This window comes from Gossypium hirsutum, chromosome D12 (genome assembly GCF_007990345.1).
Source record: "Gossypium hirsutum isolate 1008001.06 chromosome D12, Gossypium_hirsutum_v2.1, whole genome shotgun sequence".
Taxonomy (NCBI): domain Eukaryota; kingdom Viridiplantae; phylum Streptophyta; class Magnoliopsida; order Malvales; family Malvaceae; genus Gossypium; species Gossypium hirsutum.
This window is the reverse complement of record NC_053448.1, coordinates 7,333,971-7,351,655: the sequence shown is the minus strand read 5'-3', so window position 1 is coordinate 7,351,655 and position 17,685 is coordinate 7,333,971. Positions and strand designations below refer to the sequence as shown.

Sequence of the window (17,685 nt, the reverse complement as noted above, 5' to 3'; positions counted from 1 at the left end):
AGAAAAGAATACCAACCATGAGTGAGTCGTCAGCAAAGCTTGTGTAATCTGAACATTTGCCGGACTTGGCGATCGATAAACCTTAGCCCACAGGATTTGGCCGGGGGTAAATGAGCCCATAAAGCAAAGCTTGAAAAACACGGCCTACTTTACTCTCCATTTGAGTAACGGCCGTCGAAACTGATTTTGGATAGTTTAGCACTATGATAAAACTAAAACTAAAAATAAAAAGAGTCTGAAAATTAAAATATCAAAGAATTATTTTAAATGACAAATCTTTTTTAAAACACCAAAATTTAATTTTAAAAAAATATAAATTAAGATAATCGAAATCATAAATTATTCGCACAGCAGTGACCAATTTCAGTCTCACCAACCCATAACCGTCCGTCTCTCAACGCGGGACCCACACCACCTAGAAGAACACGCACAAACCAGTGCTCCGTGCATTCTACGCGGTCACCCCGTGCGTCGAGGGCCAAATTGCCGACGTTTTCAAGCAAATTATAAATTAAAGAAAGTTAAAAGAAGGGAAAAGAAAAGATTAAAAAAATAATGATTGCCGTGTCGAAAAGGTCGTAAAGAGGCAAAATTTTATAGATCTAGAAAAATACAAAAGAAAAATAAATAACCAACATATAAGAAAAAATAAAAAAGAAAAAGGACATGATAGAGGGAGAAAGAGAGACGGCTCTCTAATCACAATCTTCGACGGAGAAAATGAGCGAATTTTAGAGAGAGAAAGTCAATAATCTTCTCCTTTGCTGCTTAAAAGTTCACAGCTTTCCCTTCTTGAGGTAAACATACTCTTTTATTTATTTATTTTATGGATTAGTGTGAGATTTTAGTAAAGTTTATAGCCTTCAATCTGTTTATGGTTTTCAGTTCCGATTCGAATTTATATTTCGATTTGGTTATAGGCATGGTGATGATTCTATTTGTACAGAAGTATAGTTTTTTTTTTTAGTGCCTGATCAGTGCTGGAGAGAATATTTTGAGTTCTTTGTTTTTTTTTTAAAGATTAGACTGCCTACTCTCCCTGCATGTTATTATTACTAGTTAATTTCGATGTTGTCATTTCAACCATATAAATTATTTGTTTTATCATGGATTTAAGTAAGTCGGTATTCAAATTGGATTTGCCTTGTATGGGATCACACTTTGTGGGATTGATTTAAGTAGTTTCGTGGAATGTTTGTTTGATCTGCACCATTTCCTTCGCATATTTGTCTTGGAATCTGGAGCGTTATTTATAATTCATGTTTAGGGTTCTAGATTTGCTTCAGATGCATTATAACTACTGCTTTGTATCTTCAATTCTTTTGTTTAACCTCCCCCCCCCCCAAAGAAAATGTCTCAGATGTATGATTCAGTTGAAATGTTTTTTACAACTTCAATTCTGTTCTCTGTTGCGTTAAAAGTTTTATTGAAAGTTGTTAGAAGGTGAGAATCCAAATAGAAAATTAACTTCAAAAATTCTATTATGAGGTTCTCAATTAAATTTAAGGTATTTGTGCTAAATATATGGTATGATTCAAGTACAAGAATTACTCCTCCCGAAAAATTAGACTGGGTTCATTTATCTTAAAAAATATTGTGCTCTTTCTAAGTTGTGGTTTGTATTTAATTCCATTTATGCGCATCAATATAATAATGCAATGCTTGATTGACCTTGTTTGTGAGGTTATTGTCTTTTAAACAAATTGGTTATTTATTAGTGTGGACGGTGTTGTTTCTTAAAATAGTCTATTGTAGTGGAATGGCAGTGCTAGTTTTTTCATTATAAAACAGTGCAAGTGGCTACAGATTGAATTGAGTTGTGTGCTTTTCTCTCAATAACTAATAGTGAATTCTCATACAACCTTTCAGGTTCAAGTTAAGGTCTTTGCAATGCAAACTTTGCTGTTGGCTATGGCAGAATGCATGTGCTGATATTGCAGTAGCTGTGATAATCATGGCATATTGCCTTGGTTTTTTTTCCTGGAAAATTTTATCTAAATGGAGAGAAATCTAGGAAAAGGCTTAATGGATCAACAGAAGAACCATGAACAAATTCGATACAATAATATGGAAGCTGGAAATGAGACTCTTGAGTCTGCAAACCAAAGATTTTTCCATGATCCATCTAGTAATATTAATACTAACATCCGACCTCCTGATTATAGTATGACGGCTGGAGCCAGACCGGTTTTGAATTACTCCATTCAGACAGGTGAGGAGTTTGCTCTGGAATTTATGCGGGAAAGGGTAAATCCCCGGCAGCATTTTGTTCAGAATGCTTATGGTGATCCTAACAGTGGACCTCTTTATATGGATCTAAAAGGCATTCTGGGAATTTCTCATACAGGTTCTGAAAGTGGCTATGATATCTCTATGCTGAATACGGTAGAAAAACCCTGTCCCCAGGAGTTTGAGAGAAAGTCCCCTTCTGTGCATGAAGAAAAAAGCTATTATGATTCCATGCGGTCAGTTTCTCAGTCCTCTTCAAGGAATGACATTAGTCAGGGGCATCAAGGTTTTGTATCCAGAAATGCATCGCTTAGCTCCTCTACTAAGGTGAAGTTCCTCTGCAGCTTTGGTGGTAAAATTTTACCACGTCCCCGTGATAGGAAACTTAGATATGTTGGGGGGGAAACACGTATGATTAGATTAAGCAGGGATATTTCCTTTCAAGAGCTTGTTCAAAAAATGTTAGCAATTTATGACCAAGCCCATACAATAAAGTATCAGTTGCCTGGTGAGGATCTTGATGCATTGGTCTCTGTATCTTGTGATGAGGATCTGCAGAACATGATGGAGGAATGTAATGTGCTAGAAGAAGGAGGACCCCAGAAACCCAGGATATTCCTTTTCTCTAGTAGTGATTTGGATGATGTTCAGTATGGCTTGGGCAGTGTAGAGACTGATTCTGAGATGCAATATGTTGTTGCTGTCAATGGCATGGACCTAGGATCTAGAAAAAACTCAATTGCAGCAAGTGCTTCCGAGAATAATTTGGATGAGTTACTTGGTTTGAACATTGTAAGGGAGGCTGGTCGAACTGTAAGTGAAGCAGCTGCTACTGGTTCTGCTTCTTTGACAGCTCATGCACCTTCATCAACAGTCCAATCTTCTCATGCACCTTCGTCAACCCTACAATCTTCTCAACCTGTTTTGGTGAGTTCATCTAACACTTATGAATCTAGTTCACAGCCATGTTCAGAGGCAAAAATGCGTTATGGAGAAGTTAGCCAGTCTTCCACTCCCCAGATGGATGGGAAGAGTAATGTTCCTTTGTCTCCTCCATTGCAGTATAGTTATGGTTCTCAACCTTCTAACTATGTGGTGCCTGGAGAAAGTTTAGTCTCGATGCCGGTCCAGGGGCATGTGACCCCCCAGGTGGGTTTGGCTGATATGGGCTTTCAAGTACAAGATCCAGAAGTATCTATAAAAGAGGTGAAACTAAAAAGAGATAGCTCAGCCCCAAAAATTGCTGAACCTGAAAAGGTACGTTCCCTAGACAAAGCTCCTCCAACAAAGGAGCCAAAAATGAAAAGAGATGCATCTCTCCCTAAGATCAGTGAAACTGAAAAGGTTCGGATATCTGAGAAAGAGTACAGTGTCCCTTCAAATGCACGTGACAGTTCTGTTGCAAACCATATTTTCAGTGAGGAAGCATCTGTTACCATGTCAGTGCCAGACACTGTCTCATCTTCATTTCCTGCAAAAAATTTCAAAAAGACCCAGGAAGCTGTTCAGAACGTAGTTTTGCCTGAAGTTGTAACTGAAGGGAGAAAGAATGTTGAAGATGACCACTTTTACACAGCTAGCGGGCCTTTTACATCTGGTGCTGGTGGTTCTGAGGCTGATCCAAATGACTTTAGCTGCCTTGAGCCATCTGTGATTCCACAGCGAGTTTTCCATTCAGAGAGAATCCCTAGGGAGCAGGCAGAAATGAACCGTTTATCAAAGTCTGATGATTCTTTTGGGTCTCAGTTTCTAATGTCTCAAGCACATTCTGATCCTTCCCAAATAATTAGAGAAGCAGTTGACAAGATTCATGATGGGAATTTGTCTCCTCAAGCTGATCAGTCTGTCCAATCTGCAAATCCGAGGTCTAAAAATCCTCGGACTGTTATGGATGGGCTTGCTGAATTTGAAAATTACAAAGGTTTTGCTGATAAAATCATCTCTAATATTTCTGAGGAGGGGCTTGAGTCAACTAAGGAGAAATCTGAATTGAAACAAGTCTCAGTTAAGAGCACTGTTGATGAAGCAGCAGTTGGGTTAAATCATCCCACAGCAGGGCAAAGAACTTCTGTTAAGCACCTTGATGATCCTTCTTTGAAGCCGTCTGATTTTGAGCGAATTGAGAAGGATGAAAACAAGAATGCAGGAAATCACACTAAGGGGCATAACCAACCTTTGGTGTGGGCAGAGAACCCAACTAGAGCAACTTCCACTGTACCGCCTGCTGCTTCTGTATGCAGCTCTGAGCATGGAGACATACTTATTGATATTAACGACCGGTTTCCCCGTGACCTTCTGTCTGATATATTCTCAAAAGCAAGAATGTCCCAGAACCTCTATGATATCAGTCCATTCTCTGGTGATGGAGCTGGACTGAGCTTAAACATGGAGAATCATGAACCTAAGCATTGGTCATACTTTCGTAATTTGGCTCAAGATGAGTTTGTTAGAAAGGATGTTTCCCTCATGGATCAGGATCATCTGGGTTTCTCATCTCCACTTACAAATATTGAAGTTGGGGCTCCAATTGATTATAGCTATCCACCTTTGAAATCTGCTGGTGGAGTTGCCTTAGCTCAAATTAAGCCAGACATCAGTTTTGATGAGGACATTAGGCAAGAGTCAGTTTCTGTTGCTGCTACTAACAACTTGGATATAGGCTCAGAATACAAGAAGTCTCCACTCGGGGGTGATGAAAGTGTACAAGCTGGGCAAAGCCTTCAAGTACCTGAATCTGAGTTTGAGGTACTAGTGCCAGTTTGATTTATATCCCTTAGCTTCTGAAGATAATTTTCACATTTGCCCTCATTTTCTAAATTTTTTCTGACTTCAAGGATGGGAAATTGGATATTCAGAATACTGGTGTACCTCTTGTGGATCATTGCCATGGAGAATTTGATATAAGCACATTGCAGGTATATCTTGCATACTAAATTATCTAATGTCTTAGTATAGAAAGAGCTGGTGAATTTTAAATTTGCTTTTTGTTATGTTTGGGAACATGAATTTGAAAATTTGGATTTGGATTTCGTTTGCAGTATAAATTGTTACAATGAAATGCATACCTTGTGAATAAATTAGTTGGGTTTCAGTATATATATTTGGATAGTATAAAAAGCATGAGTTTGTGAAATTCAAAAATTCCTGAAGAATTTCAAAATCACTACTAAATAGGCATCCAACAAATCAGTGGGTATGAGAAATAATCATGAATGCTACATTTGTATGTTTTTAGCACTTAATTTTTACTATTTTTGAAATCCAAATCTTAATTTTTAAATCCAAGTTTCCAAATGCTACCTTTATGTTTTCTAAAATTTCCTACTTTAATAAAGCTTAGCCAGAATTTGTTGAACCTCATTGCCAATGGCAGAAATGCAGCTGCTAATGATCACTTTCTAGGTGTTACACACTGATTGTAGGCATATCATTTTAAAAATAGCTGTCTTTATCTCCTTGCCTGAGCCAGCATGCTGCCAATTATATCAACCTCGGATGGTATTTACCACTGTGATATCTTCTTCTATCACTTCCTCATCTCAGTTTTTGCTGATGAGTTGAATACAGGCTTGGTGAAAAATGTTTTTCAGTATGCTGCTAGGTTGAATTGTTCTGCATTTTGTGCCTCTAATCCCAATATTATTGAACAAAGTTGGTCACTATTTCTATCTCCATGATGGCTAATTTCATCAAATGTCATGGCAGATCATTAAAAATGTAGATCTGGAAGAGCTAAGGGAGTTGGGTTCGGGTACGTTTGGGACTGTCTACCACGGAAAATGGAGAGGAACAGATGTTGCCATCAAGCGAATAAAAAAAATCTGTTTCACTGGTCGTTCATCTGAGCAAGAGAGATTGGTGAGTTTTCCTGTTGTTTCTTGGCATTCTGTGCATCATCAATGGAGATTGATACTTTTTACACTTCGTCTAATATCATTACTAATAATCAACATTAAATATTTTCAGACTGTGGAGTTCTGGCGTGAAGCTGACATCCTTTCAAAGCTTCACCACCCCAATGTAGTGGCCTTTTATGGTGTGGTGCAAGATGGACCTGGAGGAACACTAGCCACTGTCACAGAGTTCATGGTGAATGGCTCTCTTAGACATGTCTTGCTTAGCAAAGACAGGTAATATTTTTAAATATGGTTATTTCTAGAATGTACTACTCCATTGCTCTGGAGAACTTTTTCCTGTTATGTACTTCTTTTTTTACTTTAAAAGTTTTTCTAATTGTCTAGGCAACTTGATCGTCGTAAGCGACTCATTATTGCCATGGATGCAGCATTTGGGATGGAATATTTACATTCAAAAAACATTGTGCATTTTGATTTAAAATGTGACAACCTGCTTGTCAACTTGAAAGATCCTGTACGGCCAATTTGCAAGGTAATTTGAGTGATCTTGTTATGTATAAATTTGTAAATTTTATGGTGTTTGTCTCCCAGTTACGTGTCTCTTCTTGTGTCATAGGTACATATTGGCTTCCAATTCAAACCTAAGTTTAAATAAAGATGATGATGTCTGTGCAGGTTGGGGACTTCGGGTTGTCAAAGATAAAAAGGAATACCTTGGTTACTGGTGGTGTGAGGGGAACTCTTCCATGGATGGCCCCAGAGCTGTTGAATGGCAGTAGTAGCAAGGTTTCTGAAAAGGTACGATGATCTTGTTTCAGAGCTTAGATTAAGTTTGTTTAGATCTTAGTTCATATCTGGTTTTACTGCAATCCTGCATATGCTGGCAACAAATTTATTATTATGCTTCAAAGAAGGGACTACCTTTTGTCATATTATTTTGGATGGCTTTTAACAAGTTGGTTTTAAGCAAGTTATGTACTCTCCATTATCTCAAGTTGTCTATAATGAAATGGGAGGTTTGTAAGGCTTTATTTGTATAAAATTTACATAGCAGATCCATGCCTCAAATCTAGGTTTCTTCCTAGAAGTCCACCTCCACCATCCACTAAGCAAGGAGCACATGGTCTTTATGCAAATATTACTTGCCTGTATTTTGTCATTTGCAGGTCGATGTGTTCTCATTTGGTATTGTTCTATGGGAGATTCTTACTGGCGAGGAACCGTATGCCAATATGCATTATGGAGCAATAATAGGTGTGAAATCTCAATTGCTGTTTCCTTTTTGCTACACGTGCTTTTACTTTGTCATATGTTTCAGTTCTTTTCCATATTAAGTTCTGCTGGAGGGTCCCTTACCATAAATTTTTTTTTTAGATTGCTGCCTTGAATTTCTTATTTTTCATAAAATTTCTTCTGTTAAATTTATCAATTTTCATGTGGATAGTTTAAATCCATTTACTTTTGCTGGTGTCAGTCTTATGTAATAAACTATAGTAGCATGGAGAAAGTATTGAACACATTCCTGTGCACATTCATGGTGAATTGACTATGTTATCATGGTAGTTAGTGGTTTTGATTACCTCATTTCCATGCAGGAGGCATCGTTAGCAACACGCTCAGGCCACCCGTACCAAGCTACTGTGACCCAGAATGGAAGCTACTAATGGAGCAGTGTTGGGCTCCGGATCCCGTGGTTCGACCTTCATTCACAGAGATTGCTAGACGCTTACGAATCATGTCATCAGCATGCCAGACAAAACCACAGGGTCATCAGATGCAGAACCAAGCATCCAAGTAAAATGTTTCTCAAATAATCCCCTTATTTTGATGCTAGATGCACTCATTAATGACATTATGATAGTATATGTTCTTTTACATACTCCATAAACGTGTGTATTATTTTATATGAAGGGTAAGGGAGGAGGATCTCCCATTGAGTTTGAGAGGGGGCCTGTGAGATATGATATGATATGATTGTGTTTTGCAAGTCAAAAAAAAAATGTTTATATGTAAAGCTCTTATTATTTGTCACTCTCAATATCCATTTTGGTGCTTGCTTGTAACTAAAGTTCAATACAAATGTGTTTTTTTGCTTTGTCAGTGTTCAGTGTAGCTAACTATTGGCCTGCCCCATCATTCAGCCGAATAAAAGGTATAAAATCTTGGCCTAATGAGTTTACGCAAATTCTAAAGTCTGTTCTGTTGAGTCTGCCACAAATTATCTGTTCACCTTCTATTCAGAAAAGTTGAAGCATGTGTTTTATCTCCCACGGCCATTAGTAGTTGAGTTTTTGAGTTGGAAAGTATGATTACACGATTACCACTCTCACATTTCCTATTTATATATACTTAAGTCTTACAACATCTATTATTTCCATCTTTTCTGTTCTGAATTATTTATTCCAATATTTAAGTACTAGAAAATTATTAACCTTTGAAGATATTTACTCTAAAATCTCGAGTGAGTTCGCCTATTATTGAAAAGTAAAATAAGATAATTTGTAAAGCTAAATTTTAATATTTCTATTTTTGAAAAAATAAATTCTGCGCCGTTTTGAAGACATGCAATACCCATTCGTGTATCTTCCATTTCCTAAAACAAAAATATTTAGGTTACAATATCCTACGTTAATAAATTTTAAAATTTAGTCCTACTTAAAAAATTAAGTCCTATTTTTGTAATTAAAAAATCTATATTGTAGCATTTTTATCAAAATTTGTGACCTAATATTTTAATTAGGCTACCCTCGTATGATTAGACCTAATAATGAGTTGGGTCACTTGTCAAGCCGCAAAGGCCCGCTCAAGAAGTGGAAGGATTACGACGAAAATATGAACCCAACAAATGAGCTTGGACAAAAAATAAAGTTCTTTTTTTAAACGGGTTGAGCCTTGTAAGATATTTTCCATTACTATTTATTGTTGTTTTGTTGCTGTTTGCTGCAATTTTGATTTTGTTTTGATACAATTTTGCTATTATATTGTTACTATTTTGTTATTATTTGGATATTGTAAAACTCTTGTTTTATTATTAATTTTGTTACTATTTTAGAAGCACTTGCTTACTAAGTTGCAATTATCTTACTGTTATTTAAGTATAAATTTTTTTCTTAATGTATTTTTAATTTGTTGAGAAATATATTTTAATATTTTTAATGTATTTGATATAATATATTTTTTATTTTTATATATAAAAATAACATATATATTTTTTAAATATAGGCTGAGCTGAGCTCAGATTTAGAATTTTTATCTTGATCGATCTTGGAAAAAAATTGTTTTTGTCCAATATTTCAAAATGCCGAAATTTTGATTTTGTCAACGTGGTAAATATTGAAAAAAATTAAACGCATGAAATTCACAAATTTTGATGGAAGCATTAACAAATATATATATATATATATATATTAGACAGAAATTACTAACAAAGATAATTATTGGATTAATATTTTTAAATTAAAAAAATTAATTTTTAAAATTTTAAGTATAAGGATTAAATCTCAAATTCTGTAAAAATAAACACATATTTTAACTAAATATTTATTATCATGATCTTAAAAAATTTGAAAGATTTAACTTTTAACAAAAATTATCCTCCACCGTTTCAAATCCAGAAGCAAAATATTTGTAAGGTTAAACTACATTCAAGGTCACTTTAAAATAGAGTTTATCTTATTTTAGTTATTCTAATTTTTTTTCAATTTAGTCACTTTAATTAAGATAATTATTTGAATTAGTCACTAAAATTTTATTAATTCATTAACAGATTACTGATGTGACACATTAACCAATTGAATGATAACATGTAACATTTTTTTTTTTACTAATGTTTAAGAGTCTTTGTAATTATTTCAAAACATTTATTTTTCTTCCTTTCTCCTCTATGTGGCTTATAAATGGAGAAACTAGAACTGATCCCACAACGACACTATACACATTCATTTATTCGGTAAAGCAAATAAGAATGTGATTATGTAGATAAATATATTAAGCAATATTGGTTTATTATTTTAAAATATAGAAAACAGAATTCTTCGGCAAGACAATGAGAATTCTTCTTTAAATCCTTTTACAGAACATGCATGAAACATAAAAATTAAAAATCATAATGGAGATTTGATACGCCTTACTTTAAGGAATGATTTTGTGAACATATGCATACCAAGAATTGGATGATAAAAGACGCTAATTATAGGCTTATAGCACACCACTAATTTGTTTTTAAGAAAGTACAGTTGCAGCTATAAATTTTTTTGATGGATCCACCTATAAATTAAAGTACTATTGTTGATGGATCCATCTATAAATTTTTTTGGTTCTAGAAGTATTAACCTAACTTCATCCATCACCTTATCATTGATATTAAATTTACCTAACCTAACCTTTAATTTAATATTTGTCAGTAAACTTACCCGTGACCTAAATTGCACCATCTCGTTTTTTCTCAATCATTGACTTTTACAAGATCTTGTGACGAAGTGCTGTAATGACCCAAATTTCAGTAGAGCTGAAAAATGTAATTTTGGAGCTCCATTTCTGTAAACTAGTCCATAAATATAAAATAAAAATATTTATGAAGTTAATATGAAAATATAATAAAGTTCGGTTAAATAATTTAGCCGAAAAAGTAGTTAATTTTGAATTCAAGGACTAATTGTAAAAGTTCAATTATTGTATAGTTTTAATTAAGAAAATGTTTGAAGACCTATATAGCAATTATATAAAGGGCCAAAAAGGTTAATAAACTAATTTTTGGCATGAGCTAGTGGATGATGATGATGTTAAAACCCACTTAGATTAAATTATTATTAGATTAGGCTTAATTATTTTTTAGTTAATTAATTAAATAATATTAATTAGATTAATTAAAGGTTAACCCATGTATAAAAGAAAAAAGAAAGAAAGTATATATTGACATCATCTTCATTCTTCTCATTGTCCACCATTATTTAGAAATAAAGAAAGCTTCAAGCTCCTTCAATACATTCGGCCAAGCTAAAATCTAAAGGTAACCAAGCTATTTTTTATGTAATTTTTTATAGATTTATGGTCATGGGAGTTTGATTTAGTTAGCCTATGTAACAATTTTTTCAATTGTTGAGTTTTTAGCAAGTTGCCATTGTTGAGAAATTGATTAATTAGGCTTGAAATTGATAGAAATTAAATTTATATCATGATAAGAACTAAATTGTAAAGCTAAATAAGATTGATAGTTAACTTTGTGACATTAGGGAATAAATTGAAAATATATCATGAAATTATGCTATGAATAGAAAATATAAGGTCCCTAATGAAATAATGTGAAATTAGATTTTAATTTGATGCTAAATATCAAAAGATATGCATATCCTGCGTATAAAGACTAAATTGAAAAAAAATGTAAAATATGCTTGGTTTTGTATTTGAATGTGAATTGGATGAAATTTGATATTGTTTATTTTTTAAATTATCATATGTAGCTAAGGACGACACTAGGCCGTCGAGAGGGAAAGGAAAAACAAGAGTCGTCGACAAGTGAAATAAGCATTCAATTTGTACTTTTATGATTCGAGATCAATATATGTGTTTTCATATTCATGTTAATTGAATGATTGAGTATCGAGGTGAGTACATGATTGTTGTATAAATTAATTCATTGTGATTGATGTTGGACTGAATTGAACAAAATAGAAAGTAACATGATTTAATTGATACATAATATGTGATATGAAAATGGATTGAAACATGTTATGTGATATGAGAAAGTTGTGAATTGATGATGGATTGAAATGTGATTATGAAATTAAATGAGAAATGATATATGTATGAGATTGAATAATGTAATTGCACATTGGTACCCTATTAACGGTTTGAGAAGAGTCAGATATAATTGACATGTCATAGAATTAGATCGAGTTCAAATTGTATTTCGGTTATATATCGATAAGTGTTAGGTGCATATTATTTTGGATGTTCAATGAGTGCAGGGCACACATTTTGCTTCAATTATATATTGATCAGCATTAGACGCATATTACTTCGAACCTTCTGACGAGTGCTATGCACACATTATACTTGATTATATACCGACGAGCGCTGGATGCATATTATTTCTGATGTTTCGATGAGTGTTAGACACACATTTTACTTTAGTTATACTGATTAGTGCTAGGCACACATTTTACTTCAGTTATACTGATGAGTGTTGTGCACAAACTTATGCTTCGAACGTTCTGATGAGGCACTAGGTGCCAAATTGGTGTGTTGGTTAGGCAATCCGTGTATCCATCTTGAGTCTAAGTCTGGTTATTAGGGGTTATAAAGTATGAACACGATAATTGATAATGAGTTAAAATGATATTTATGAAATGGTATCAAATATGAATATATGTGAATATGATTTGGAAAAAATCTGGTTCGAAAAAGGTTTTCTTGCATAGCAAAAAATTAAAAATTTGAAAACTGAGTTGGTTTGTGATATTTATTACAATAAATTTTTTCCTGAAATTGCACCTGTGCTTTGGGATAGAAGGATCCGTGTTATTTTCGGTTTTCAACCAAATGACCTTCTTCACGTACCACGAATTGTTTCGAGTGTGGACTCGAACAAATTTGAATCAAACACAAAACTAGAAATTATTTACTTTACTTTTAATGAGAAAGTAAATTTCTCTCTTTAATAGAAACTAGTAGAATTGTTATTCTGGAAAATAGAATTTATACTTAGAAATTAAATTCTCACTATAATCGGTAGAATAACAATATCTCAAAGTTGTGTAAAACTTATGAAACCCTTGTTGAGTTAATTGAAGTTTATTTAATAGAAAATAACTTCCTAGTTGAACTAGGAGAGAGAGGGGCGACAACCCTAATTAAATATACTAAGTTTTGTCGTCCTATGTATCCAACATGAAGGGCTTTTGGGCTTCTCCCATATCTGGTCCAATTATAAATGTTTCCTGGACTTTTAACCCTATACTTTATAATTCAATCCAACCCAATACATGTTTTTTATTTCCAAAAATAAACATAATAAATTAATTAATTTCCCAATTAAATATTTTTCTCAACTCAATTTTGATTCTGTTAAAATCATGACAACATTACTGTAAAATAATCTATGAGAGAATATATTTAACATTTCTTCATTCAACAGATTCACAATGACCAATTAGTTTAATTCTATTTTTTGAACTTCAATTATATAATTAATTAATTAAATAATAATTCAAAAAACCATGAATTAATTATTAGGTCATTTTCATACTTAGTGAGAAAACCACATTCATTTTTGAATGTTTTTCATTTCTTTAACTTTACCATTTCTATCAATTTATGTTCATTTGATTCAACATGCAATTCATTTCTAGTTTCAAGGAGCTAGTGGAGGAACCAATTAAACATATGTGATTAGGGATCAAATGATTTATAATTAAGTTATAGCTTTTTGTCTATTAAGTATAAACTTATTTAGTCACAAAGTCATTCCACTATAGTATCGTGAATGAGCTCTCCCTAATGACATACCATTATGAAAGCTACTCGATCAGTGCTTGTCTAATGACCTTGTCACAAGTGTGTTACTCTCATAAGATATCCTTAATCTCTTGGGGATAAATCTATTCTCCCAATATGATCTTATTTTATCTCATGGTAACCATTACATCTTCTTTCATGAGAACTCAATTACTATAAAAAAGTAATTAAGTCATTCATAAAAAAAATAAACGACTCGCGACCACATTTACTTTTCATCTATCTTGTAATGCCAATGAGAGGATATCATTTAACCTTATCTTGGGTTACGCATTAGCTTTTGATTCCTTATCTATTTGAACTCAGGCTTTTACTTACATCAAAGTATATGAGTCACGCATACATAGTCCATCATCCACTCAGGATTAAAGCATGTCACACTATAAACGTCACAAGTGAATAAATCCATAAACAGATTCAGGATCTATTTTGTTTGGGTCTAATCCGATGTACAATCAGTCCAGTTAGTCACATCTATGTCTCCATCTTTTAGGAGTCATCCGCTCTGATACCCAAGACAAGATATTTTTCTAATTGAACTTGATAGAGGACATATTAGTCTTTCGATCAGTTTGCTCATTTCCAATTAGACTAAGGACATATTTAGGTTTTTCTACTAATATAAGTTGTATTTTTGTATAAGATCCGACCATATAATACCGCTTAGTATTATTTTAAACATTAAACAACCAGTGAACTAATATTTGTTTCTATTTTACTTTGTGTGCAAAAACCACATGAGGACATTGTATAAAGAATATTAATGTAATTTATGAATCATTTTATTAATCAATCTATTAAAAAAATACAAGTTTACAAATGAATATACTACACTTAGGGCACCAAATCTAACAGATCGAAGATCTACTACTGGGTGTTGTGTTTTTGATCTGCCACGATCTAGGCTATTATTTACATCCCTTTTCACTGACTTTAGTATGTTTAATAAGCTAAATCAAGACATTTTAGTATCTATTTATGTTTTTATCATTTGATTTAGTAAATTATGTTTTTCTATTGTTTTTACAATGTTTTGATATCTAAATAGGTTATGTAGCTATGTAGGATGGATTGGTAGCTAAAAGTACACATTCGGACTGAAAATGATGTTGCAACATCGAAGACAGAAGAAAAACAAAGTTTTGGGACAGAACTACTACAAATGTTGTAGCACCGATAACCGAATGCCGCAACACCGATTAGATGTTGCAACATAAGATTCAGATGTTGCAACACCGCTTCTGTGTGGCAAAAAATTCATGTACGCATCGGTTGAGATTTTTAAAGGGCAATTAGGGGTCTTTTACAACTTAAAACCCTAATTTTCATTATAAACAAATGAGCACTTTAGTCTTTTTTATTTTTGTCTATATAAACAAATTATAACTAGATTAAGGGGGAGTTGAACAAATTACACATATTAGATTTCAAACTTTCTTTTGTTTTTCATTTTTGCTTTAGTTTCTTTTATGTTTACTTAAGTGAGATTGTAGCGGGTAGAGATTGTTCCGGAACCGTGATTTTGCATCGATTAATCCATGAGTATTCTCCATCTCTTCTTTTATTCTATTATTTATATTTTTTCCTTAACTCTGTTAATTGAATGTTTGTGTAAATATTAGAATAAGTTTATGCTTTATACATATCTCGCATGTTTCAACTGTTTTAACATAATTAATTAACTAAAGGATAGGGTTTAATTTGGATTGGTTGAATTATATTAAGAGTACGTAAACCCTAGGATTGATGACCCTAGGAAGTAACACAGGTAGGATGAGGTCCAGAGATAAGTCTACCAAGAATCCCTTAATCTATCCCAGTATAATTTGTAAGGTCGGGAGATAAGTAAATTATGCTGACTAGTTAGTTTAGTTAGAGGTTGGGAGGTAATAACTAGGTTAATTACTAGCTAATTAGTTAAATCCCTAAACTGGAAGTTAATTAATATTCAAGTATCGTAATTGGATATAGTCGAAAATAGCTCACGTAGTTGAAACTAAGAAAATGATAAGCCAATAGCTTAACCTATGGACATATTTAGTTTTAGTTTAATTTAATTAGTTTATCATTATTATCTTGCTTTGGAATTTACATTAGTAATTTGTGAGTCTAATAGATTAGTAATTATTTTCGGTAATTAACTTAATAATAACTTTCTCCAAATAACAATCCCTGGGTACGATCCTCGGAATACTTACTAAGTGTTTAGTTGTAAACAAACTATATTAAAACCTGACCCATATACTTGCGGGCACCGCCTAATTCATATCTTTAGTTGCAATATTTACACTCTCGACATTCGCACCGTAATAGCCCGATTTAGACCCTAGTCGGACAGTGGTTTTGGGACCACAAATCTGAGTCAGAAAAATATTTTAATATTATTTTCCATGCTTATAGTATGTGAATTGACATGTGTGAAATTTTCGTGATTAAATTTATCCGTTTGTGTGCTTAATTTGATAAAAGGGGTTTAATCGCATAAAATGCAAAAGTTGCATGTTATTTGTTAAAGTGCTATATTGTTATGGCTTTTATAATGTGGGGTCCTTATGTTGATATTATACCATTATAATTATGAGTGGACTTTTATGGACATGGATAGTTAATTATTAAAGTTATATCATTAAGGTTAAAATGGTAAATGTATAATAAATGTAATTAAATTAAATAAAACACAAAATGGCCATGCATTCATCTTTGTTTTTGCTGAAACTTGAAGAAGAAAGAAGCCATTTTTGTTGTTTTAGGTTCGACACTTTGAAGCTTTAAATTGGGTATGTTCTTTGCTCGGTTTTTGATAATTTTTACGTTTTTGATATCGTTGCTTCGAATACTAGCTAACCCATGCTTGAATTCTTGAATTGGTTGTGGATTTTGTGATTTTCCATTGTTGATAGCTTGAGATTTTTGTGGTTTGATGATGAAAAATAAATCTTTGTTGATAGATTATTATGTTTAATTAAGTGATTTTTAGTAAAAATGTGTATTAAGGATTAAATTGTAAATTTTGTAAATTGAGGGGTCAAAATGTGAAATAAATGATAAAATTGGGTTGCTAGAGACCTAAGGTAGATTTGGTCTAACTAGGGTATATTGGAATTTTAAATATTTTGAGTTGTTTTAAAATAGGGACTAAATTGAAAAATGTGAAATGTTAGGGGCTAAAATGCAATTTGCCCATTTATGTGTTTTTGGATGAATTTGAATGGATATGTGAATAAACAAGCCAAATTTTTATTGAATTAGATCAAGAAAAGAAGAAATCAGATTTGGAATAGTAGAAATCAAAAGTGGTCGAGTAGTCATTCCGTATCGTTCGTCTTTGTCCGAGGTAAGTTTGTAAGTGAATAATTGATGTTAAGTTTAATGTATTTAATTTATACATAGCTGAATCGAAATGTATGTATATATGTATACTACAATGCTGAATTGTATTTAACATAGGAAAATTAATTACGAGTTTAATTCGATTAATTTACGACATCCGATAACCATACGAATCACAGAAATGCTGAAATGTGATATCGTGTAAGACCACGTCTGGGAAGTTGGCATCGATTTGAGATTTACGTGTAAGACCATGTTTGGGACATTGGCGTCGTATATGATTATGTGTAAGACCCTGTCTAGGACAGTGGCATCGTTATTTGATTACATGTAAGACCACGTCTGGGACGTTGGCGTTGTACGAGCTTTTGAGCAATCCGAGCATCTTTTCTTTGAATCTAAATGGTATATCGGGAAATTATATGGCAAAACCGAATGCGTGTTTGAATTGAACAATTTCAGGTATGTTTGAATTATACGAAGTTGAAAATAAAGGTAAGTATTATGTATAGCATGAAAATATGAATGAATTACTTATATATGAGTATATATGTATGTGTACAAGATTTGTAAAATTCAGCCTACTTGTATAGTTTGTTTGTGTACTTTGAAAACTATTTGCTTACAAATTACTAAGCTATTTAAGCTTACTGTGTATTTGTTCATTCATTGTTTATTATATTTTAGAAGCTAGTTACAAGCTCGGAGATCGTCAAGGAAGTCTATCACACTATCGATCTCAATCTCGGTATTT

At 33.0% G+C, this 17,685-nt stretch overlaps 1 protein-coding gene across 10 annotated transcripts; it reads left to right on the top strand.

The window, feature by feature from the left end:
* The first annotated feature begins 542 nt into the window (after window positions 1-542).
* On the top strand, window positions 543-9,150 carry LOC107945230 (uncharacterized). 10 transcript variants are annotated; one of them, XM_041108358.1, is made up of 12 exons: window positions 635-797; window positions 1,870-3,156; window positions 3,292-4,974; window positions 5,064-5,144; window positions 5,935-6,087; window positions 6,196-6,359; window positions 6,471-6,618; window positions 6,762-6,884; window positions 7,253-7,340; window positions 7,682-7,880; window positions 8,188-8,238; window positions 8,876-9,150. In XM_041108358.1, the coding sequence occupies exons 2-11, from the start codon at window positions 1,999-2,001 to the stop codon at window positions 8,201-8,203; spliced, it is 3,813 nt and encodes a 1,270-aa protein (XP_040964292.1). In that variant the 5' UTR covers window positions 635-797; window positions 1,870-1,998; the 3' UTR covers window positions 8,204-8,238; window positions 8,876-9,150. The 10 variants fall into 10 exon arrangements, with proteins under 10 accessions (XP_040964291.1, XP_016734634.2, XP_040964288.1 ...); XM_041108357.1 differs by having other exon boundaries at window positions 543-797; window positions 1,870-4,974; window positions 5,085-5,144; window positions 8,876-9,148; XM_016879145.2 differs by having other exon boundaries at window positions 543-797; window positions 1,870-4,974; window positions 8,876-9,148.
* The last annotated feature ends 8,535 nt before the right edge of the window (window positions 9,151-17,685 follow it).

What these genes read in the sequence shown, in the direction of transcription:
- LOC107945230 (XM_016879145.2), top strand. Translation starts at nt 1,999, where the DNA reads ATGGAGAGAAATCTAGGAAAAGGCTTAATGGATCAACAGAAGAACCAT. An exon ending in TTGATATAAGCACATTGCAG is followed by an intron (nt 5,145 to 5,934) that starts GTATATCTTGCA and finishes ATGTCATGGCAG; the next exon opens with ATCATTAAAAATGTAGATCT. An exon ending in GTAGCAAGGTTTCTGAAAAG is followed by an intron (nt 6,885 to 7,252) that starts GTACGATGATCT and finishes TGTCATTTGCAG; the next exon opens with GTCGATGTGTTCTCATTTGG.